Genomic DNA, 26,279 nt, shown 5'->3' with positions numbered 1-26,279 from the left:
CTAGTGCCTCTGGACGGCACACACACACTCGAAAGAGAAGAAGATGAGAGTCTGTGTCTGTGAGAGGGAGAGAGAGAAACAGAGAGCGAGAGAGAGCCAATGCAGCTTGCAGTTCACAAACACAGTATTTTTACAGTCTATATGGAACGCACTCATTTGTGGTGAAAGGATGTCATGATTGATAAAATGAGTTTAAATGACAGACAATCCTTTTATTCACAATGATGGATATAGCTCCTATAGCGGGTTTTGTGCCCGTATGATTTGATAAGTTTGGATGCACAGCCGCAGCAGCAGTCAGTATTTCAGGCTGTTTGCGTTATGAAGTGTTTGGCACTCAGTGCGTCACATTTCTGCTTTATTGTGATCATTACAATGCATTTGTGAGGAAAGGTTTTTGCCATAGCAACATGGCATGAAGTAGCATTATGCCAATGCTTTTTTTTGTCTTGCTGCTGGCTCTTTTGTCTCACTGTCTGCCTCTCTCTCTCTATTGATTTCTCTCACCTTCACTCTGTCTGTCTAACTCTACCCTGTCTGTCTGTCTGTCTGTCTGTCTGTCTGTCTGTCTGTCTGTCTGTCTGTCTGTCTGTCTGTCTGTCTGTCTGTCTGTCTGTCTGTCTGTGTCTGTGTCTGTGTCTGTGTCTGTGTCTGTCTCTCTCTCTCTCTCTCTCTCTCTCTCTCTCTCTCTCTCTCTCTCTCTCTCTCTCTCTCTCTCTCTCTCTCTCCTTTTCTCTATGTCATCGGTGTCTATCTGTCTGTCTGTCTGTCTCTCAGGTGGAGGAGGATGGGGATGAAGAGGTTCTGAACTGTGTGGGCGGCCGTAGCTTCCGCTCGGTGAGGGAGAGATGGTGGTACATTGCACTCAGCAAATGTGGGGTGAGTGGGCAATATCTCAACCTTTCACCTCTCACCTCTGAGGGAACACGCACGCTCCCATACCGCAGCGAACACACGCCTCTCCCAGTCCCACACAAACAGATTTGCCTGCCAATGCATTCATTTATGAAAAGCCAGCAAAAAGAAGATGAAATATGGAGATACAAGGTTTTTGCCACAAACAGCAACTATAATGTGGAGCTGCTTGCATGAACATACTCTCTCTATTTGTCTCACACACGCTTGCACGCAGTTACACAGACGTACAGACAGACTCATATAGACACAGCAGCTTGATGTACAGTACGTGACTCAAGGATCATGATGAAAACATACAGATTAACACGATTGCAACCCGTGCGCAGGAAAACAAACACACGGATGCACGCACGCACGCACGTAAGCAAACACACACACACACACACACACACACACACACACACACACACACACACACACACACACACAACCCCAGGGCGATCATCTATAACTCTGTTCCAGCTGGTCCTCTATCTGCACATCTGCACACCTTATCTCTCCCATGCCACAGCATGCGGTGCGTACATCTGTGTGTGTGTGTGTGTGTGTGTGTGTGTGTGTGTGTGTGTGTGTGTGTGTGTGTGTGTGTGTGTGTGTGTGTGTGTGTGTGTGTGTGTGTGTGTGTGTGTGTGTGTGTGTGTGTGCGCGTGTGCATGCGTGTGCGCGTGTGTGTGCACACGGATGTACAGCGCTATTTAGAAGCGATATGTCACGTTCATCAGCTTGTTTTCACCATGATAGTAAATCACATCGAGCTGCTTTTCCCACAAATTCAGTTCAATACCGTGATATTAACATTCTGCATACCCGCCTGGATTTTCTAATTTGGCAACCATGTATGTGTGCTCTAGTGCGTCTCTCACTGTAACCTGTTGATTAGATAGCCTGGGGGTAGTGGTGGTGGTGGTGGTGGTGGGGGGGTGTAGTGTTGCTTTATAATTCTTCTCTGTGTGTGTGTTGTGTTAATGATGTGCCTGGGGGGTTTGAAAGGGTAGAGCCATGTGGTGCTGGTGGGGTTTGAAAGGGTAGAGCCGTGTGGTGCTGGTGGTTTGTGCTTAATGATTTGATGTCCATCTGGACTGGAGGTCAACGCGGTGGTGTTGAACTTGAGTGAGTGAGTGAGTGAGTGAGTGAGTGAGTGAGTGAGTGAGTGAGTGAGTGAGTGAGTGCAGTGGCGTATGCAGGAATTCATTATTACCTTGGCCTGGGAATGTGCGTGTGGAATTGTTTAATTCATTAATTAATTCATAGTAATGTTTTTATTAATTAATATGCATTTTTGCCTTCAATTTCCTAAAAATGTCAGGTGTCAGAACTGCATTTAAATTAACTATTTACTGGACAATACAACCAACCATCCAACCAGCCAACCAATACAACTGCACAACACACCAACCAATACAACTGCACAACACACCAACCAATACAACTGGACAACACACCAACCAATACAACTGGACAACACACCAACCAATACAACTGCGCAACACACCAACCAATACAACTGCGCAACACACCAACCAATACAACTGCGCAACACACCAACCAATACAACTGGACAACACACCAACCAATACAACTGCACAACACACCAACCAATACAACTGCGCAACACACCAACCAATACAACTGCACAACACACCAACCAATACAACTGCGCAACACACCAACCAATACAACTGCACAACACACCAACCAATACAACTGCGCAACACACCAACCAATACAACTGCACAACACACCAACCAATACAACTGCACAACACACCAACCAATACAACTGCGCAACACACCAACCAATACAACTGCGCAACACACCAACCAATACAACTGGACAACACACCAACCAATACAACTGCGCAACACACCAACCAACCAATACAACTGGACAACACACCAATCAACCAACCAACCAAGAGGCTTTGATTTGATTGTGAAGAAATTAATTACAACCAATAAGGAACCAATAAAGACATGTTTACTTTATCAAAGCATCCTCCTCAATTTCTTTTAACTCTCAAAAACAACTCTGCTCACAGACAGGTGCAAGCACATCTGTAAATATGGATGCTGCCTTGGTACAACCACATGCCATTTTCTTTTGCAATATCAGAGTCTGGAAACATGACATGAGAGCTTATTGCCACAGTCTTCTGATCTGTATGACTGGGTGTGTTGCACTGTGTGGTATAAACACTAGTTTCAGCTGCTGTTACCTTATCTGTGTTGGAATCTTGTATTGGTTCCATACGATGATCAACACACAGTGAAGGCAGCCTCCTTTTGAGCAGCAGCACGTTGTTTCACTGGCTTCACTCACAGATAAATACTTTCCCAGTCCTTGTTGTTACTTGTTACTTGCGCAAGTAATAGTTTTCGTTTTCGTATGTCGCCGTTTGATGTGTATGCGCCGTGCCAGCGTATAACGTAATGACTATTTGTGCTTGATATGGCAGTGGTGTCAGATTACATACATGTATACATAGGGGCATTACCTTTAATTCTCCCAACACTAAAACATATCGTCATTACGTCACCATCGAAAACCAATTACACTCTGGCATTGGGTCCTTTAATCCACATCTTTATTACGTCATCATTGAGAGCTAGTTGTACCAGTTATACCCTGACGTCATATGCTGCTACGATACATACGCATCAAACGGGGCATACGCAAAGTAACCACAGTATACCGCTAATCAACTTACAAATTACATATACATAGAGGCATTTCCTTTAATCCACCCGACACTGATCGACATATACGTCACCATAGAAAGCCGTCACTCATCTGTATTAATTACAACATTACAACGTAATTGATTGTTCTTAATTACGTAACGAAAGAATGAATTTGAAATGCTTAAATAGAATTACCTTCATGTTCCTTCATGTTCTTCAACAGTTCTTCAACAGAAGAACATGAAGGTAATTCATGTTCTTCTTTCACAGAGAAGCTGAGATTTGACAGACACACACACACACACACACACACACACACATACACACACACACTCTCTCCGCTCCGCTGCTCATACAGCCAGTTGATAAAACACAATACGCCCAATATTTTTCGGCTGGGCCAGGACCAGGTGTGCATACGTGAGTGAGGATAATAATGAGTAATGACACGTCTTCATTGGCGTTCTATACGGGAATCTGACACTGGGAGGTGTGAGAGGCACAGAGGGAGTGTGTTTATCTACGTGTGACTGTGGTTGTATGATAAGAGAATATATATACAAAAAATTTAGCGATTTTGTGTGTGTGTGTGTGTGTGTGTGTGTGCGCACACGCGTGTGTGCGGGTGTGTGTGCGGGTGTATTGTTCCATGTACGTGTTTGGTGGCGTCAGTGGAGGGTGGCGGTGAGGACATGCACATGATTGGCCCGGATGCTTCTTTCTTGCAAAGAGTGGTTTAGCATCACACCAAAGAGGCCACGCTGATCGACATGCAGCCTAATGCTGTTGGACTCAACCATAAAGTCTCCGTCTCCGTCTCGGGGCCATACAGGATGCGGGCCGCAATCCACAGCCAATTTCCACCCATCGCTCAGTCTCCTCCTGCTCCTCTCCCCCTCGTCCGCTGTCACACTTCTCACACCGTCCATCCCAGCCGCTTGTCATTCCTGATCGTTCGGAGCAATCCTTTGAAGTCTGTGTTAACGCGGCGCGAGGCTACCCGTGTCATGTCATGCCGGATCCGTTCCAGAGCTCTCTCGTCTCTTTCGTCTGTCTGTCCTCTTGACTACCCCCCACTCCCACACAGCAAAACCTGCCATGTTCATTTCACAGGCCCAAATGGACCACGAACCACCGTCCGCCTCACCGTCCTATCACTGCATCTTTCTGTCTCAATGCTTCCTCTAACACTCTCTCTCTCGTTCTCTTTCTGTATCTCGTGTGCCAGCAACTGCTTTGTACCTTTCATGCCTCCAAGCTCCCTCTCTTTTTATCAGATACTACATCTCCCCTTGGTTCTCTTGGATTCCGTCTCACCAATTATTCAACTTTCCTGTCACGTTCCTCCTCTATCGCTCCATCTCCGCCTCCACTCAGGTGGCTCTAACACCCTTTTTGGCTCGTAAGCCGAGCGAAACGAAAGGAGGCCTCCTCACAGAATGCGCTAACACCCTCCCCCGCCCTCCGTCGCACCCCGGCGTGGGTTAGCATGTGCAAATGTGTGAAGGCTGGCATCAGAAAATAAGTTTGACCTAAGGTGTTTAGAGGACATTTCATTTTAGTGGGAAATCTAGAGGCCACATAAAAACAAAACCACATTTCTTTCATTAGAATAAAATTAAAATGCATATGAAATTGGTCCTGATCCCCATCTGAAAATATTGTATGCCAGGGACCCCCATACAAGATTTGCGTTGTTAAAATATTTTTAAAAATATTCGATTTTTTACACATTTTTTTGCTTTTGCTTTGGAAAATAGAAGATCTATGAGCTCACAACGTGTTATGATACGATATGATAATACTTTATTGTCAGCTCACACTGAATTTTGTCTTGCGACCCAGAAGCCCTGTATGCCACAAATATACACACATTTGACAAAAGCAATGTGCACCACTCAGCCTACCACTGGCCAAACTATATTCTCCATACAAGACATGTGTTTGAAGGAATATTCCTTGCCAACCTTAGAATACTGTTATTATACATAGCCTGAACAGGCTGTCTTACAATCTTTGAACAAATGTTCAGTTGTTGCAGCAGTTGACTTTATACAGACAAACATCCACACCAGGTGGTACTACAGTACTGAAGAACACTCAAATAACAGAAGTGGAAAAACAAAAGAAGAATCTGTCTACTAGCACCAAAAGATCTCAGACGGCAAAGGAAATAGATTCTTTGCTTGTTTTCTTACCCAATGATTCAATCTGATCTTCCCATGACAAAAGATGGTCTATAGTACTACTCCACTCTCAAACTCATTGCAGTCCCCCCTTCAAACCTGAAAACCAAAGGGGATATTTCTCTGTAGCTGGTCCCACACTTTGGATTAATCTCCCAATCCATATCAAGGTTAGCCCCACCCTGGAGATTTTTTAATCTAACCTGAAAACACACCTTTTCAGTCTGGCTTTTAATACAGTGTGAATTTTAGTGTTTATTGTTGTTCATTGTTTTTGTTTTTGTTGTTATTTTTTTTGCTTGTATTACATGTTTTGTTATTGCACTGTGATAGACTACGGTCTACCTATTCTGGAAAGCACTTTGGGTCAACTGCTGCTGTTTTTAAACGTGCTATATAAATAAAATTGACTTGACTTGACTTGACTATACTACGTATACAAACATGAATAATAATGGGGGATCTGTGTCTCTCTAGTGGTGTACCAAAAACAATATCTTCGGTCTTTATTTATCCCAATTGACTCTGTGTTGGTGCAGTCCAGGACTACTAAAATACTGTATCTAAGAGACACGATGCAATGCGTTGTGAGCTTGTAGATCGGCTGTCTTGAAATAGCCGATGTGTATAGGGTTAAAGCGGTCAAACTGATGTTGTCATTTTGCTGGTAACCCCCTGGAAGCACCCCTGGCCCAGCACTTTGAGAACCACTGCGTTACATGTCACAGCTTTTCTACGCATTAAAATTCATGTAAAGGAGAAGCGTTCACCGATTCATGTTAAGTTTGGATGCCTGAGCCAAATAGTACATGCTTATAGTGCTACTGCACTAAGCTTTGACTGGATAATAGAGAGATTTTCAGGTCAGTAGCACAACCAGATGCTAATTTCGTAGCACTACTACTGCCAGAGGTCGCCTACTTTGTGTGTTTTGGGGAGTGCAGGACAGGTCCTCAAGAGGCTATCGTCAGCTTCGGTTAGTGATATCAAACTCACATCAAGACTGCATTCTGCCTCACCACCCAGGCACTGTTTGGCACAATCCAGGCTCGGTACTGTTGACCCCGAGTTGGCAACACAATGCACGCTTGGCACTGTTGGCATGCAATCATAGACCTCCTTTCTGCCTTAATGTGTTCTATGAATATGCAATGTGTATAATTTCTATTACTGGAAATTCACATTTCTCCCATTTCTTAACCACTTTCCGTCTGGTGGGCCAAATCAACCTGAGATCCCCTGCTGGGTCATGACCCTCTCCTGGGTTCTGACACCCAGGATCAGCAGTACAGCTGTGATTTACTAGTGATCTCTACACCTCAACTCGCTCTCCTTCTGCGCTCATTTTTTGTCCTCTCCTTATCCGCTCTAGTATTTTATAGTGTCCCTCTCTCTCTCTCTCTCTCTCTCTCTCTCTCTCTCTCTCTCTCTCTCTCTCTCTCTCTCTCTCTACCATCTATCTCTCTTTATCTCTGTCTCTTTGCTCTTCGTGTCTGTATTGATTTTGTGGCAGTGCACGCTCCACGCTTCTCGCCCCTTTTTGATCGAGAGAGTGAGATGGAGTCTGAGGCCGCCAAATGAAATCAAAGTAATTTCTCGCTGTCTCTCGCTTTCTGTCTGTCTCTCTCCCTCTGTCTCTCCATCTTTCAAGACCAGACTACACACAGGCTTTGAACTTTTGTCTGTGAAATGAGCTCACTTTGCTCTAATTGTCTACCAATTTCCCTCTCACCGTCTCTCTCTCCCTTCTCTCTCTCTCTCTCTCTCTCTCTCTCTCTCTCTCTCTCTCTCTCGCCCCCCACTCTCTTTTTCTCAAATCAATTCAATTTGGAGGCATTTCACTGGCATGGCTGTCAAAATGTGCTATAATGACAGAGCACATTGAAATGGATTGCAGAGTGGCACAGGGAAAACAAGCAGTAATTGTATAGTTGATAATGGATATTGCTGTGGGAAGCGAAGCCGTTTTGCATCAAATTGTACCAAAGACTGTTATTGTCACTGCAGTGCCTCCTCATGGCTTTATGTGTTCATCGATGACTCATGCTTGTGTTGACGTGGATTCCAAATGAACTTGATACCTGTAGGTTATATTTCATAAAAGGCAATCATAGTGGACTGGACGAAAGCCCAATGTCTATCAAACAGTGGTGGAAAACAACTAAGTACATTTATTTTCCTTTACTTAAGTACTGTACTTAAGTACCATTTTGATGTATTTGTACTTTACTTGAGTATGTCAAATGTTCAGTACTTTTATTTCTACTCCACTACATTTCAGAGGCAAATATTGTACTTTTACTCCACTACAATTATTTGACAACTTTAGTTACTAGTTACTTTGTACATTTTGATTATTATTACAAGACATTAGCCACTTCAGCCCTAGTATACACACATTTCGGCCATTTGAAAATAGCAGATCTACAAGCACACAATGCATCACGACGCATTGTGTGTGACCTTGTAGATCTGCTATTTTCAAAAGATGTTTATACATTTGAAAACTTTAAATGGGACATTCTGCATAATGAGTACTTTGTACTTTTGGAGTACATTTTGATGCCGATACTTTTACTAAGTTTAGAATTCCGGACTTTTACTTGTAATGGACTATTTCTATATTGCAGTATTGATACTTTTACTCCAGTAAAACATGTGAGTACTTTATCCAGCACTGCGATCAACTCTTAATCCTCTTCATACTCTAGTGGTTCTCAACCTGTAGGCCGGGCCCAGTGGGGGGCCATGAGGATGTTGCAAGTGGGCCGCCAACTAATAGGCAAAATTTAATTATAATACATAACATAATAAAGTGTGGCATTTTTAAAAAAAAACCTTGAAAATGAGTCTTCATTGTGATACAGACAAAGAAGAAAAATATGCTATGTTAGTTCCACTGATTGAGGCCGGTACACAATCGATTGATTGAACATTAAAGGACCACTTCACCAGGTTTTCAACCTACAGTACCTTCATAACATTGGTCCTCACTAATGTTCATGATAAAATGCCACAATTCTTTCTGTGTCTCATAGGAGGGCTGTGAGCAGGTCAGAAACCCGTCCACCAGTGACGTCATTGATGGGGAATCCAAGCTATAGAAACTGCAGGCTTTCTATTCCTGAAAAGTTGCAATGCGATAATGGAAGCCATAATAATACAAATCTACATTTTTCACAAAATACTTTTCTGACAGCCCTCCTATGAGACACAGATTGAGTAGGAAAAATTGTGGTATTTTTAGTATTTTATCATGAACATTAGTGAGGACCAATTATATGAAGATAAGTTGAAAAGTGGTGAAGTGGTCCTTTAAAGCATGCTCTGAAGATGCATGTTATTGGTCTTCAAAATAAGACTTGCGGCTGAAACGATCCTAAACGCAGCAAGAAATAAATCTGGCAGTAAATGAGTTAACACGGCAGCCTTTTGAGATCTCCAAGTACAGGAAAGGGGTTGGGGAACTTGGGACCATGCTGCACACTGAAGCAGCTCCTCCACTTGAGCTGTCCATGGTGCTGAAAGTAGCTGAACACTTCACAGCTCATAATATAATGTTGCATTCCCTCCAGCTCTCTTACCAGAGCTTTTTGGTGTCTTATAGTGAGAACCAGAAAGTAGAGCATGACCCTAAACTATAGTATCCATCTCCATTCCTTTATCCACACCCTTATCCCCACTTTTTCTGCCTCTCTCTCTCTCTCTCTCTCTCTCTCTCTCTCTCTCCCTCTCTCTCTCTCTCCCCCTCTCAGGGCGAAGGTTTGCAGCTGGAGTATGAGATGAAACTCACTAATGGCCAATCTTTCTGGACACAGCATTTCTCTGCCGATGAGTTCGGTAAGTGAGTGTGTGTGTGTGTGTGAGAGAGAGACAGACAGACAGAGAAGAGGAGAAGGATTATGGAATGAATCGTCGATGGCACTAGCCCACACCACTTAGTACGGCCAATAAAGCACACTGTACTGAGCAAATTACAATAATGAAGGGACGGCTGGATAAATTAATGATGACGGATGGAGAGAGTGAAAGGGATGAAAATGGAGGAGAAGAGAGGGACCAGAGTGTCTGTTTCTCTAACCAAATTATTTCCACTTCCGCCCATCATCTCTTTTTCTCATTGTATCTGTCTCTGTAACTTGCTCTCTCCGTCCACCCCCTCTCTCTTTCTCTCTGTCTCTCTCACTTTCTTATCTAATCCAATATCCATCTCTCCTTCACCCTTTACCACTTTAATTATCCTTTCATTCTGTTTACCTTTACCTGTCTGTCCTTTGTCCCCCTCTGTCTCCGCTCCGCCCCATCGTTCTGTCTGTCCCTCCTCTCTCCTCAACCTGATCAACCTCTTCCATCCTTCCTCCTTTCCCACACCCCGCCCCATTTTTCTCATCTTCTCTCTCCCCTACTCATCCCTAAAACCCTCGTTCCCATCCTCCTATCCTTCTCCGTTCCTCTCCCATCTCTCTTCCACCCCCCACCCCTCTATCTCTCCATCACAGGGATCCTGGAGACGGACATCACGTTCCTGGTTATATTCTCCTTGGTGTTCCTCCTCTCCTGCTACTTTGCTTGTAAGTATCTCTCTCTCTTTTCATTTCTCTCTCTACCTACAGTATATCGTTCTATCCTCTCTCCATCCTCTCAGCACTCAGCACAGCACTCTCTCTCCATCGTCTCTCTATCTACTCTCTGTTTCTCTCCCTCTCCAGGAGCAGAGCATTTCACCTTTTCCTTTCAGAAGTAGAAAACCATCGGCGTTAAGAGCCTTTTTGTCACATGCATTATGAAGTCCCTTACAGGCCTGCATGATGGGATATAGAAGTACGTTCTCATGTTCCCTCTGATAAGTGAAGGTGCAGTCCCAGCATGTTCACCACGCGCTCTGGGCCTGGAAGTAGAACGAGCGTGCGGGACAAAAGAGAAAATGGAGAGAGTGAAGAATAGCAGAGGATGCTTATTGTAAGAGTAAATGCACGCGAGAAAGAGAGAGACAGGGTGACTACAAAGGGAAAGCTGGTACCGAAAAGTAAGTGGTTGAATGGACATGTCGAATGGTGGCCTAATGGCAAGAGAGAATAGCTTATGACCCCGCCCGCATACCGGGTAGGTCAAATACCTGGCCATGATGAGAGCAAATTAATCCAATTGAACTTGAAATGGAAAGTGCTCTCTGTGCCTCTTTTCTGTGCACAAGAACCCACCATCAGAGTCTAGCTGTGTGGAAGCAGCTGCCTGTGAGAGACTGCAGCGCTGCTTAACGTTCAGCAACTCTGCGAGGCTTCACATTGTTAACGATGTGCACTGATGCACATCTACGACCCAACTATTCCTCCCCTTTTCTTTCCTTGTAATCACTCCCTCGGGATAAACAGGAGTGTTTCTTTTTTTTTGCAGTCAACCCGCTCAGTTAAATACGCATTAAAAACGATTTTCCAGGAGCTTGTGTGGGAGGAAGAGGAGGGGGGCGGAGGGGCTTTTTAGGGAGGACGGAAAAGGGAGAAGTTGCATCTGGCTGCGCCTCGTCCTGAGACGGCCGTTGGCAGGGTGGCTGCATACAAATGGGCCACCCTCTGCATCTATCTGGCGCTCGTTTCATCTCGTGCTTTTGATTCCCTGGCTCTCGCACGCATTGCACTCGATCGTCTCCCGCCATCTGTTACCATCGCTCCGATCCTTTTTATCTCTGTCCCTCTCTCTTCCTCTCCCTCTGCTTCACTCAGTCTATTTGTCACCCCCCCCCCCACCCCCCTTTGCAGACAACCTGAAGGGGAGACAGCTTCTTCACACCACCTATAAGATGTTTATGACTGCTGCAGGTGTAGAAGGTGAGGATTGCGCGCACGCACACACGCACGCACGCACGCACGCACGCACGCACGCACGCACACACGCACACACACACACACACACACACGTAACACCCTGATTCAGATTAGAGATGTTATCGTCGTCGTTACATTGTAAATAGGAGTCATTACACAGTTTGGTGCTTCACTGCACACTGACTCTACAGTATATGACAAACTCTCCTCCTCTCCTTTCTCATCCCTTCCTCTCCGTCTGCCTCATGTCTCCCTGTTGAATCATCTTCCCTGTTCCTTGGCCCCTTTCAATTATGTCTCTCTCTCTCTCTCTCTCTCTCTCTCTCTCTCTCTCTCTCTCCCCATCTCTTGCTTTTTTATGAATTCCCCTCTTCACCTGCTCCCCTCAATTCTCTTTCTTCATCCGCCATCTCTCTCATTGTGCTACCAATCTGTCCTCCACCCTCGCCGTCTCCCCTTCTCGCTGAATGTCCTTTCAACTCTAACTCCGTCTCCTCCTCTCTGCCCTCCCGCCCCCTCCATTCCCCGGGCCTCCTTTTCAACTCGCTGTCTCCCTCTTCTTCAACTTCTTCCTCTTATATTTTACTTCGCTCCCTTCCCTATACCTCCTCTTATCTTTTCCTCTCTCTCTCTATTCCACCCACGGGTTTTTGAATCCTGTCCCATGTCCTCCCACCACCTCCCCATTATTTCCTTATCTTTTTCTCTCTTTTCAACTAACCCTGCTCTGTCTCTTCCCCAATCCCCCCGTTCCTCTGCCGTCCTCTCCTCTCATCTGCCCTGCGCCTCCTCTGCCCCCCCCCCCCGTCCTCTCCTCTCATCTGCCCTGCGCCTCCTCTGCCCCCCCTCCCTCTCTCTCTCTCTCTCTCTCTCTCTCTCTCTCTCTCTCTCTCTCTCTCTCTCTCTCTCTCTCTCCCCATCCTTCATTCTGTCCTCTGCTCTCTTTCTGTTTGCTGTGCTGATCCCTCTCTCCCTCTCTCCATTCCCTATTCTGTTCACTCTATCCCCCGGTCCCGCTGCACTTGCCCTCTCTTTCTCCTTCCCGTGTTTCTCCCCCCCCCCCCCCTGCCTCCCTCCATCTTCTCCCTATTCCTCGCCCCCTCTCTCTCCCTATCTGACAGTGCTCAGCCTGTTGTTCCATTGTATCTACTGGGGTCTGTATGCTACAGATGGAGTTGGGAACGGAAGCCTTAAGATAATGGGTAAGTAAGTACTTAAGATACTTGGAAAGTCCCTAAAATATTGCGTAGGTCCTTAATATATTGGGTAAGTCCATAAGATACGGGAGGTAACTGAATTCCATAGACAACCAACTGTGCTGTAAGCCGACGTACCCGGATGCGTGTCGTCAACGGCGCACATGTGCAGTGGCGCCGAAAACTGCGCTCATAGAGTTAAACAGAGTTGCCGAAACACGCTAATAAACAGCGTTCAATTTGTTAAATTACAAAAGGGCCATTGAGGAGCAGGGGGTATGACAGACAGGCACACGGACATGTCTAGTATTATAGTAGGATGGATATACTGCATTGAAAGGTGTGTGTGTGTGTGTGTGTGTGTGTGTGTGTGTGTGTGTGTGTGTGTGTGTGTGTGTGTGTGTGTGTGTGTGTGTGTGTGTGTGTGTGTGTGTGTGTGTGTGTGTGTGTGTGTGTGTGTGTGTGTGTGTGTGTTTGGGTGGCTGTGCACATGTGTGGTTTTATGTATGCGAGTGTGTACGTGGACTTGTGGGGTGACCTGATTTTATCTCCCCTAATGATGTTACAGATTCAGAAGCCACAACCTAATTACCTCTCTCTCTCTCTCTCTCCCTCTGTGTCTCTCTCTAGGGAAATTACTATTCTCTGTCAGTTTCCTGGTGTTCCTTCTGATGCTGATACTGTTGGGAAAAGGATTCACTGTCACTAGGTACAGGTTTATGATGTGTGGCTGTGCGGGTCTAGTGTGCGTGCGTGCGTGCGTGCGTGCGTGCGTGCGTGTGTGCGTGCGTGCGTGCGTGCGTGCGTGCGTGCGTGCGTGCGTGCGTGCGTGCGTGCGTGCGTGCGTGCGTGCGTGCGTGCGTGCGTGCGTGCGTGCGTGCGTGCGTGCGTGCCTCCTTAATGTGTGACCATGCATGCCCATGTGATTGCATGTACCACCACTCCACTCATGGATGCTTTATACGCCTGCACAAATCCAGCGATATGTATGCGTGCACGTGTGAATGCACCGGAACACATTTCTACAACCCTGTGTGGCCCGCTGTCTCAGAGCGTTCGGCGCGGCTGTCACAGTCATAACATGTTCCCTGGAGGCGCTGTATCAGTTGGAAGTGTCTGTCAGTCTGTTGGCACTGATTCCCTCCATGTGACTGGTGCAGAGCATGGAGGTAAACACTGCATTATTGACACCATATGCTCCCTGTGGGCTGTACATTGATAAGGGACTGACTTGTGCATTAAGCTATTGGCGCAGGCAAGTATGTCTGTGTTTGTGTGTGGGTTTGTGTTTACAGAGTGTTAATTTATAGCTCTGAGAGCATATAGATGTAATGGTTACATTTGTATACACGTAACCCCTAGAGAACCGACACACAACACACACACACAGTAAAGTCCTGAGTGTTATAGATATAGTTGTTGCGTGCATGCGTGCGTGCGTGCGTTAGGGTTGGGTTCAATTAATCGATATGGCAATAATCGTCTATCGTATTCCTTGCTGATGATTGTATCTTATCGTACCATATCGATACGGCAGGAAATGCTGTCTGTGACGCGGCATTAAAACAAACAGACATCGGAATCAGTTTCTGTCTGACAGTTACGATATATTACGATTTATATTTTCTCCCTTGCTTTTTGTTGAAATGTTATCTCAATGTTATTCAAATTGGTTTGGCAACCTTACATTTTCTGACAATAATTTGTTAAAACATCGGCAATCGGTGGTCTAGGACTCTGCAAAAGTAAATTAGGACACATGGTCATTATTCAAAATCAACGAGTATCGTGACACATACAGTATCGTGACACATACAGTATCGTAACGTGGCCTCGTGATACGTGTCAATCGTGAGGTTATTGGCAATACCCAACCTGTGTGTGTGTGTGTGTGTGTGTGTGTGTGTGTGTGTGTGTGTGTGTGTGTGTGTGTGTGTGTGTGTGTGTGTGTGTGTGTGTGTGTGTGTGTGTGTGTGTGTGTGTGTGTGTGTGTGTGTGTGGGCTTGCGGACGTGGGTGCTGTGTGGGCATGTGTGTGATCAAAGTGTATGACATAAGTGAGAGACATAGTGAGTTGCGTAAGATCAAGTTTATAAACTTGTCAACATGTCTCGGTAACAAGTTTTTGTCTTCAAGGGAAATTATGCTACAAAATGATGTCTTAAGTGCTGTTAACAAACTTGTTATCCAATTCATTGTAATATATTATAATCAATTCCATTTCCTGCTGGCGTGTCACCCCTTCATTTACAAGTGTCGAAACCATATTTCTCATCCAAATTGGGAATGAATATTCAAAATATGAAAGGCAAGGCTTTGTATTATTGCAGTCTAATTATACCCCAGTGCAGATGAGTCTAACACGCTTGTCAATCCCACTCTCCCTATGTGTGTGTGTGTGTGTGTGTGTGTGTGTGTGTGTGTGTGTGTGTGTGTGTGTGTGTGTGTGTGTGTGTGTGTGTGTGTGTGTGTGTGTGTGTGTGTGTGTGTGTGTGTGTGTGTCTCAGGGCGAGAATCAGCCACAGTGGGTCTGTTAAGTTGAGCATCTACATGACAGTCTACACCATCACCTACATTATCCTGTTCATCTACGAAGCTGAGGTATGGCACTGCACACTACATTACCCACACTGCACCTTGGGAAGTCATATTTTTCTCCTCGACTAGAAGGAGACTAGAAGTGACTAAATGACAAATTTCACGAGACATTAAAAAATAAGTGCGTAACATTTATGATTTATACATTAAGCCGTAAAATCCACTTAAAGTTCACCATTATAAAGAAAGTAAAATTACATTTATAATTACCTGACATGAGGAGAGGTGGAAGCGATGGCCATTCTTGACGACCTCCTGAAATGGAAAGGTCAGACAAAACCTTGCAGAAGGGCATTGGTTTTAAAGGAGAACAGATATGGGGGGAACATTTTGATTTGTCTTTAGCAAAGACAGATACTTGTGGGGGGCAGGGTGACATTTCCACATTGAGATATCAGATCCAGCAATGAAAAATGTCTCCTGATGCCCAGCCTCACCAGCCTCTCTATACAATGTGTGTGTAATGGCCCCCAAAGCATATATGCCTCGCTGAGTTGAGCATCCTTCCACTCTTCAGTCTCTTCAATTATGCAGCTACAAGGAGGGTGAGAACTTGGATATCATTGGTTGGTGTTTAATGTGTGAGCCTATGAATTAGTAACACACTTATGAGCCTATACGTTTCCTCAAGAAGCACCTCTGGCTGTGTCTTCAACATGGTTGGACACATAGAGATGTTGGGCTCTGGAGCAGCGGATTACTGTCATTGAAGTCTGCGCGTTGGAGGACGCGCTGGGAATAATGCAGGCGAATTATTCCTCGCTATATTTAACACTAGAGACCATTGCCATCTCTCTCGCAGCATGATATGCAGAGTTGGAGCTGTGTAATTTATCTGCGGTTGCTGCCCTCTTGCATAGGGCCCTGCTATTAAACTGCTCAAAACTCTGGGGGATGTCTGCTAAAAATAGGCTAAAGTAGGTTACTCTGAAAATGAAATGGAGCCTGTGTGTTCGTGTGTTCGTGCGTGCATGCGTGTGCATGTGTGTGTGTGCACGCGCGCGTGTGCCATCCAGTGAAAAAGGGTTCTGGATCCACTGGGCCTGCGGTTCCTGATATTGAAACCTGGATTTATGTGTCAGGTTGGAGTTTGGTGTTGACCTGAATGGTGCCGGGTCGACCACTACATAATGCAGACCCAGGGGAAGGGTAACCCAGTCTGACCAGTGCTATCCAATCACTGGTCCCTGAAATGTAATCCATTGTCCAAAGACGTACAGAAACATGTGTGCAGTCTGTGCACACACAAACAGGACTGTACCCATATACTCATATATAACATGGACACACTCAAACACACAAATGCACACACACTCACAAACACAGCTCCACCACTAAACCACAAGCAGGTCTAGCTCAATAATTGGGGCACAGATTACGTAGCCACCGGTCAGTCTGACTTTGCCTCTTTCAGGTTTTTTCCACAGAATGTTGTTCAGCACAGACATGTCTGTACAGTATGCAGTGGTGTGGTGTAATGAAATTACTGTTCTACAATATGTTATCCATTTTGGATAATCCTGCATTATTTACATACATTGTTTAAAAATGAGGCAAAACAATGAAATTAATATACTTTAACATAAAGCTTGAGCACTTGAAAAGTGAGCAAAATCTTCCCCAAATAATTCCTCTTGGAAACTCTACAATGACAACAACTTACAAATGTGTTCAATGTCACTGCGATAAGGTTTAATGCCAAGGCCACAAGCGACATGAATGATGGACGCAAATTGGCACTGAAATTAGAGTTCATCCTATGCTCAACCAGCCCGATCTGAACCTACACATGGGTACAGGGCTGGCATGCACCAGTATTATGGTTATAATTAATAATTAAGTAATACCGTAAGTGGTTTTCAAAATGTCTGTGCCCAAGGTACACCAATGGGCAAGTCAAAATCTCAAGGCAGACAACACATTTGGAATATTCGCCCTACAGGTCCAAATAGAGACGCCATATTGAAAGTAGTTATAATATATATTTTTATGGTATGGCATTTACTTTTCTATTGGTAAATGAGGTCGCACAAAGTACTGTAAATTAGGAAAAAAATACTTCAGTTATACTTCATAACTTCTTGTATAGTCATACATTTTGCAGTAATAATGTGTGGTTGTCACACAATCCCTGGCCTATAGGCACACCTTGGCCTGTCTAAATGTCTGGATTTCCGAGGCTATCTGACGGCACACCAGTGTGCCTCATTTTGGAAAACACCTAATTAGGCCACACGCGGATGCCCCAAATACCTCATTTGCATGTGCCATGTTCATGAAAATGTCTCACGCTGTGTCCTTGTCCTTGCATCAGTTCTTTGACCCAGGTGAGGTGCTGTATGCCTACGACAGCCCCGCGGGCTACGGTCTGATGGGTCTGCAGCTCCTGGCCTACGTGTGGTTCTGTTACGCCGTCCTGGTCTCCCTGAAACGTTACCCTGAGAAGCAGCCCTTCTACATCCCCTTCTTCACCACATACACACTATGGTGAGAGCTGCTCCCCGTCTCCGCTCTGCTTCCATAATGTACCGTGCGTGACAGCAGTGGTGGGAAAAGTACTTCATTGTTTTACTTAGGTAAAAGTACCAATACTGCAATTTAGAACTACTTCGTTACAAGTAAATGTACGGAATTGAAAATGTACTTGAGTAAAAGTACAAAAGTATCGGCATCAAAATGTACTTAAAGTACTAAAAGTAAAAGCATTCATATTGCAGAATGTCACATTAAACAAATTCAAAATGTGTAGAAAATGTATTGAAAATAGCCGATCTAGATCGGCTATTTTCAAATGGCCGAAATGTATAGGGTTGAAGTGGTTAATGTATGTTTCCCAATCAAAATTAAAATCGCCAAAGTAACTAGTAACAAAAGTACAAATAATTGTAGTGAAGTAAAAGTACAAATTTTGGCTCTGAGATGTAGTGGAGTAGAAGTAAAAGTATTATAAATTGGAAATACTCAAGTAAAGTACAAATACCTCAATTTTTTTTAACTTAAGTACAGTACTTAAGTAAAAGTACTTAGTTACTTTCCACCACTGCGTGACAGACATTTCTGCCACGACAATCCACAGTTATCTTGCTCTAATACAATTCAGTTGTGTCTTCGCTTGTCATCTGAAAGTCTTATTTCACTGTTTGTTTTGTGCCCTTGTCTTGAGGTGAAATGCTTTAATAAGCCCCCAGCATATTGTCCACTGTTTTCACTTGGTAGTTGAGTCTCTGAGCTAAATTCACATGCTAAAAAGCATCTAGTCCATGATGCTAAAATGTCCAAGATTATGAGTCTGTTACCTAGATGAAGGAACAGACTGTATGGAGAAGTAGCTCATTTTAAAAAACAAAGACTAGCAGCTGTAGATGAATCAAAATTGAGCAATTTATTGGCTAAAATTAACAAATTGTTTACGAACAAGCTGCGCGAGACCAGCAATGGGTTGTGTCTACTTCTCCACCAATGTGTCTGGGGAGCGGCTGGCTGGCTTGAGGCGCAGGAGCACCCTCAACCAGAGCTGTCCCTGTTCCCACAATGCTGGAGATAGATTCTTCTACATGTTGTTTATCTTTCTATCTAGTTTAAAATGTTAATATATGCTACGCCAACACAGCTCGTTAGTTCGTTTCTGTCCGTTTGTGACTAGACCAGGCCCAGCGAGAGCCACCCTTGGACCTTTGTTCCTGCATGTGCAGAGCTGCTCGTCTGACTTGCTCACAGTGCCGCAGCTCCACCGAAGCTGCAAAATGACACTTGCAATGTTGGTGTAAAATAAACATCTTTAATTAGAAAAATGCATGCATGCAGCCATATAATAAATCACCTTCTCAAGCCTTGGATGTCGCCAATAACAATAAAATCACGATTTATACACCAAACCCAAATATATCTAATTCCAAGGCAATGTGGCTCTTCCATGGGCAGAGGGATAGGCTGGGCATAATATTTCACTTGACAGTCTTCTCTTCCCACAGTAGACGACTTAGAGACAGATTGACAGACAGACACTCAAACAGGCAGTCATACAGATACACGCACGCACGCACGCACGCACGCACGCACGGACGCACGCACGCACGCACGCACGCACGCACACACACACACACACACACACACACACACACAGAGAGATTCCTGAATGTATAAATAGAGTCCTCCTACAATACAGTTGTGGTTTCCTATAGATGTGAAAATAGTTATTCCTTTTACACTTGTACTAGAGAGAGTTTCCTGGAGACAGGGAGACCAGTGTCAAAAATATCTTTCTTTGTATGTGTCTGTTTACCCTCAATGTCATTAGGGTGGTTTATGCTGCCACATAAAAATGTCAATAAGATGGAGGGTGCAAAAAACTTTTATTTTGTACCGTGAGACACAGCTCTCATCCACCTCTCTGCTTAGTCTCTCTGTATAAAACAGTGATTGACTGATATAGCCAAATCAGATTTTGCTTCCCTGTTTTATACATTCAGCGATTTGAGGTCTGCCAAGATTAAAAAGGAAGATGAACTAGGTTGGTACTGTTAAGCTCCGACTTGAAAACATAAAAGCAGCCCTTTGACTAAGCTGCATTACGTTTCAGTTTTTCTGCGTGTGGTAACGATCTCGAAATCCATTACTGCTATCAACTTTTGTCTATATTTCTCTCCCTTTCTCATTATCACTGCTATTTCCTACCTTATTATCTGTGCCTCTTCTGCGCCTATATCTTTTTCAATCCCATTCTCTCTCATGCTATCGTCCTCTTCCCACTTTCTTTGTCTCCCCCATGTATTGTTTCCCTTATTATTTTTCTCTTTTATTTCTCTCTCTCTCTCTCTCTCTCTCTCTCTCTCTCTCTCTCTCTCTCTCTCTCTCTCAGGTTTTTTGCAGTACCGGTCATGGCACTGATTGCTAACTTTGGCATTCCTCGCTGGGCGCGTGAGAAGATCGTCAATGGCATTCAGCTTGGAATCCACCTCTACGCACACATTGTGTTCCTTGTTAGTATCATGTACAGTGCAGAAGCGTACACGCACGCACGCACACACGCTCACACACACACACACACACACACACACACACACACACACACACACACACACACACACACACACACACACACACACACACACACACACACACACATTTGTATTACTATACTTGTGAGGACATAAACATTTTAGGAAGCCAATTTTATGAATGCCATTTTGACAAATTTCTGGCATTTTTAACCGCAAGTCTAAAGCCGAAAAATAGCAGATCTACAAGCTGGTCTATAGATCATCTATTTTCCGGTGTGTGACACACACACTGTTTTATTCACCTCTTTTGTCCTTGAGTCGTAGCTGCTAAAGCCTGATTTATACTTGAATTTGACACGTTGCACTGTGGCACGTTGTGAGCTTGTAGATCACTATATTTTCGGTATGGCCCAACCACCGTGCGACAGATCATAATTTAGGCATAAGTGCTCATTGTCCTCTTGTCTTTGCCTCCTCCGCACTCCTATTACATAAACATGCTTTATCTTGGACAGTGTTCTTTATCCATAGCCTGCACTGCTCTGGTAGTATTCCTATTTTGCCCTAGTCTCGCGTAGCTATTCCACAATCTCTGAATGCTATATAGTCTGGAATTACACCTTCCGAAATCCGAGCAAGGAAGCTGCCATTTCGGTTCACGAAAATATATTTTAAATAAAATATCTTTACATTGAATTTTTTTAATTTCCATTTCTGCTAAGCAGCAAGCTATGCTTAGATGATTTTGATTTATATTTGGATAAATTTGCGCGACTGTAAAGACGAAACGGAAGTGGGGAGGAGGCTTCACATCCCCTTCGCTTGCTCATGATCAGACCGTCCGTTCTCCAGACTGTATGACGGAAGCATTTGAAAATTGTGAGAGGCAACAGTCTGGCAACGCGAGACTAATTTCACCTTGGGTGTTTTACTGTTTATGTCCACTGCTTTTGCCACAAAAACAAGATGAATACAATATAGGCTACACACACCCATCCATGTCTATTGCCCTCACAATGTTGTGTTTCTTGCGTTTTCACTCATTCTCGCAGATCATCACGCGGCCCTCAGCAGCCAATAAGAACTTCCCTTATCACGTGCGAACGTCCCAGATTGGGATCCTGTTGTCCAGTCCGAAGGCCGGCGAGGCGGGAGAGAGCTTCCCCCACCATGCTTATGGAAACAGCTCCTTCCTGGGGGACTCGCAACCCAACTTCACTGAGCTCTTCTCCATCCAATCAGTGAGTAGGAGACTGGAAACAGCAGGCAGACTTTGTGTGGTGTGTAGGGTTAGTATGGACGTATGCCGTAAAGATCAGCCGATGCCAGTGTCCAATTCCGATTTTGGAGAGTCCTAGAAAATCGGTTACAGATGTATTGACCGATATTTGTAAAAGATAAACAATAAAGGATAAAACCAAAAACATATTATATTTTATATTAAACCCAATGCTGACCTCAGGTTGTGTATAGCTACCTGGGTATGATATGTCCAAAAGTCCAAATAGTGTAAAAATCACACTTTTACCACATAAACAAATGCAATGCAGATTCTGCCAACATGTACTGATGGTACCAGGGTCAATGACAAAATTGAGTTGGCAAGGTTTGTTAAAGGTTTGTAGTCATGTTGGTTTCATATAATTTGAAAAGACATTTGCACCAGTCTTACAATGACAATTACAGAATGCCACAAAATGTGGCAGTTTTTGAGGACATGATGTTGAGAAAATCTCTCTTTTTTTAAATAATCTTTGACAAATTATGTAAGAATTAATAACATTTTGCAATATAGGATATGTTTTATTCCACACTTCATTATTCCACAGTTTTCCTGTATATTATCATATTCTCATTAAAAAATACTGGTCACATCAATATTGACACAACTTACTTACTTAATCCTCTTAATTCGCTGTAGAACAGCAGGCTGTGCATGTGACTATCTGGGGAGGGGAGTGAGTACTAAAATAAGTGACCACGAATCCTATCATTACACATCCCTCAAAAGCCATAAGATCAGCATAGATTACAGTCCCCTCAGACAAATGGCCCTGATGCTCAACATACTAGCATTAGACCCTCACTACTAATTATTAGCACATTGACATAATTTCTTGACAAATCCAACCCAACCAAATGATCAATCAACAAAAAATTCAATTATGAAACTCATTTGATCTAAACAACAAAAACCCATATTTGACCACAGTGACTAATACACTGAGACAAATCTGAAACAACGTACAGACACAGAGTGCACAGCTTGAACATTGAGAAAAAACCTGGCTGCCCAGGGAGGACAGGCTGTGCTCTCACTGCAGTCAAGGAGTGGTGGAGACAGAGCTTCACTTCTTGCATGTAGATACAAGAAAAGAGTGTAGTACCCAGGCAATCCCCTACTTGTTGGGTGAGAAAGGCCAATGTTCAAGGTCAATAAAAAAACGATCAACTCTTGTTAAAAAGGTCTCGAATACTAATCGGTAAAGTGTTAACTATTGTATGCAGGATCAACCAAGCGTGGGTGAGATAGTGGAGTCCTTGATTGGCTCTGAGAGGCTGTTATCTGATTGTATTAAACCCGCAGAAAGCTTGTCTGTTGGAGACCAGAGACATGATCCTCCATGGTTAGCCACTTCATTGCACAAAGGTTTCGCACATTGAGAATTGCAGATGTACAATCTCACAATGCATCACAGATGTAACGCTTGTAGATTGGCTATATTTGGCTAAGCAAAAATGTTAAGACATTTGGGCGTTTCTGCCTTTATTTTGTATGGTACAGTGAAGATAGGCCAGGATAGAGGATGCAGGGAGAGAGACGGGGAGTGACACGCAGCGAAGGCCGCCAGGCTCAGGAATCGAACCTGCAACTTTGCTGCAAGCTGTATTAGCGGTGCCCATTGGGCACTGGCCTACTTGGAACGATGCAACGATGCACTCCCTGTAGTGGTGTGGAATGCGTCACTTGCGTGTGTCGAATTTGAAGTTGGTGGGGCGAACGGTTCTTGAGTTACGTGGATTACAGATGTATTGATTGATTGATTGAAAAATGTATTAACAGTTTGCAGAATTACAGTACATTTCAAGCACAAACTCAATACAAAGGCTGTTAACTGTGAGTGGACGACCCAATTAAGCATTACACTTGTTTCCAATAGGGTCCACCATGTTCAATTCATCAAAAACATTTAGAGACGTACAAATAGACACTTCTATATAGACAAAGGACAGAACAGGAATTCATCATAAAGGAGGTAAAAAGGGAAAAGAAACATATACAGTGAAGGAAAAAAAGGGGTGGGCGGTGGGGGGGATTCACGTTCAGCTCCGTTCATTTGTTTGTTTTCCTTGGAGGAGCTGCGTTGGGTCCCCAAGTCGGCTCCGTGGCCGTACCTTGAGTTGGCTGTGTACGTACAGAGACATGGTGCATTTATAGATAGCTTGTGTATTGTGTTGCTTATATAATTTAGAAAACATCTAATTGATTTCTAAATATCAGATTTTACATTAAACTGGACTACGGTAATATATTTAATTATTAACCTACGTTCCCGTGGACAGAGATAAAAGCCTGTTACAATTATAAGTAGAATTGTATATGGATGTCAGGCCCTGTCACATCAGGCCCCTCTCACAGGGCAGGGCTGTCATGGCCCTGTCACCATTGTAACATGTTACCAGGCCAGCCCCGTCACAGTGCTGTGAGAGGCCTGATGTGACAGGTCCTATCACAGCCCTGTCACAGGGATGTCACAGCCCTCTGACATGAAACTCATCATCTGTATCATGTCAGTATCATGCCATGGTCAGTGTCATGTCAGTATTATACATACATTTCCAAAATGTTAGGGGACATTTGATGAGTGAGACATCATAGGGCAGTGGTCTAGCTTTGTCTCTGCACACAGAGGTCCCAGGCTCTCTCTCTGTAATCAGAAAACTTACATGACTACAGAGATATTGTGTAGCAAGTTGAATTATTTGTTTAAGTCACAGTTACACCAATTAACATTTGTGTCATAATTTCTCCAAATATTTGATCAATATTTAATTTGTAGACTTTCATTTTGTAGAGGATTTTACTATATAGATTGGAATCCAAAAGGTAAAACAATGTATCACATGGGGGTGCGTGATCTAATCTCTAATGCATATACAATTGGGGGTCCTTGAAATGAAAAAGGTTGAGAATCGCTGGTGTACGAAAGCTCAGCTATAAACCCTGCCCCTTCCCCAGGACCCGGTGAAGACAGTGGAGGAGACTGTTCCTCGCAAGGTGCAGGACGTCCCGAGGAACAGTGAGCAGAAGATCATCACCACCGTCGCTGAAGACCTGACGGTCACGGCCCTTCCACTGCCCCCGCCCCCCATACCTCCCCGCCTGTCCACGCACTCCCCGCTGGTCCCACCCCGACTCCCCTCCTTTACCGAATACTTCAGCATGCAGAGCGGAGGAGGAGCAGGGATGGGGACAAAGGCGTGAGACAGAGAGAAAGGACAGAGGGACAGACAGACAGACACGAAGGTGAGGTCGGGCTGAGGGTAATGCATTGAATACGAATATAAAGCAATGCGCGAGCAAGATGAAAGGCACGCGGCGGAAAGTCATAAAGGGGAAAAAGATGTAAAGGTGGATGGATAAAGAAGAGAAAAGTCATCGGAAGCGTGTGCGTAAAATGGAATCCTTTTAAAATGTTCCATTTTCACCTTTGGAGATGGAGAAACAGCAAATAGGAATGGAATAGAGGAGGAGTTGGGGGGGTACTGTGAGATAGGGAGTGCTGAGCTTGTAAAAGAATAAAGAAGCAATAAATATTTGATGTTGACCAGTAAGCTGCACACGGGGGAAAGAGATGACAACGTGGATGTAGTCGAGAGCAAATAGCTGTTCGCAAATGGGTGGTGGGGTGGGGTGGAGGGGTCTTGAACAGAACTCTTTGAAATCGTTTCATCGAAGTTCGTTTCATGATGAGGCACCAGCGGTGGCGTGAGAAGGAGTTGTAAATAGTTACAGGGGGAGAGCGCTCCCACTTTATATATCGTTTTAAGGTTTTAGTGCAAAGGGATTCGTTTTTTCTTCCTTTTTTCCCCCACATCATTGAATTTGAATTGGTGCTGTGACCATCAGAATTATCATTATCATGCCATCATTGTACCAGAGTACAATGATGGCAGAGTAATGTTTGACACATTTTTATAAAAGCATAGATATTTACAGTCTATATAGTTTGTTTATTTAATTTATACCCTTATACAGTATGCCTCCATTGCACATGGTTATATTGGATTGATATGCTGATGTATAAATGTACAATGTCACGTTTCTTGTGGACACCTGTACTTGTAAAACAAGCATGTTTGTATCGTACTTCCCATCCCTGAATCTGAGATTACTCCATGTGACCATACGTGCTTATTGTGTGTATTCAAATCTATACTTTTTTACATGCATACAATAGGCTATAATATATATATTTTTTGAATGGGTCAATTCTGTTTCTGACGGAAGGGCCACGGATGTCTCTTGATATTCCAGTCAACTGCCCCCCTCACATTGTTCATAACACTGTTATGAACTGTCACCCTTGAGGGTCTTTTCGACCACAAGAACTAAGCGAACTGTGCCGTGCTGTTCTGCTGTGTAATGTATTTCATGAGTTCTGGATTACTTATTTTGGCCCTGCTCGGGAGGTTGTACTAACCCTGAGTTCTGGGATCCCAGAACTCCAGACTTGTAGACCTCGAAAGATTGCAGTTCTACAAGTCATGTGACCTTGTAGATTCTTTTGACCTTTTTATTTGGTATCTTTTTATTTTTTTAATTAGATTCCTCCCCATTGAAGGGTGGTTCTTGTTATATTGGAAACATAAACAAA

At 44.0% G+C, this 26,279-nt stretch overlaps 1 protein-coding gene across 1 annotated transcript in view; it reads left to right on the top strand.

Annotated features, from left to right (window-relative positions):
* The window catches only part of tmem145 (transmembrane protein 145), a 46,525-nt gene extending 21,329 nt beyond the window's left edge, over positions 1-25,196 (top strand). The window contains exons 5-15 of the mRNA XM_079503226.1: positions 778-879; positions 9,541-9,625; positions 10,285-10,356; positions 11,542-11,610; positions 12,729-12,809; positions 13,434-13,512; positions 15,310-15,403; positions 17,715-17,887; positions 20,259-20,379; positions 21,453-21,641; positions 24,641-25,196. Of these exons, the coding sequence (XP_079359352.1) occupies positions 778-879; positions 9,541-9,625; positions 10,285-10,356; positions 11,542-11,610; positions 12,729-12,809; positions 13,434-13,512; positions 15,310-15,403; positions 17,715-17,887; positions 20,259-20,379; positions 21,453-21,641; positions 24,641-24,886 (1,311 nt within the window). The 3' untranslated portion in view covers positions 24,887-25,196. The remainder of the gene's footprint in view (positions 1-777; positions 880-9,540; positions 9,626-10,284; positions 10,357-11,541; positions 11,611-12,728; positions 12,810-13,433; positions 13,513-15,309; positions 15,404-17,714; positions 17,888-20,258; positions 20,380-21,452; positions 21,642-24,640) is intronic.
* The last annotated feature ends 1,083 nt before the right edge of the window (positions 25,197-26,279 follow it).

Source organism: Electrona antarctica (assembly GCF_951216825.1).
Source record: "Electrona antarctica genome assembly, chromosome: 6".
Taxonomy (NCBI): Eukaryota; Metazoa; Chordata; class Actinopteri; order Myctophiformes; family Myctophidae; genus Electrona; species Electrona antarctica.
The sequence above is the reverse complement of the archived record's forward strand: the minus strand, read 5'-3'. Positions and strand labels throughout refer to the sequence as shown.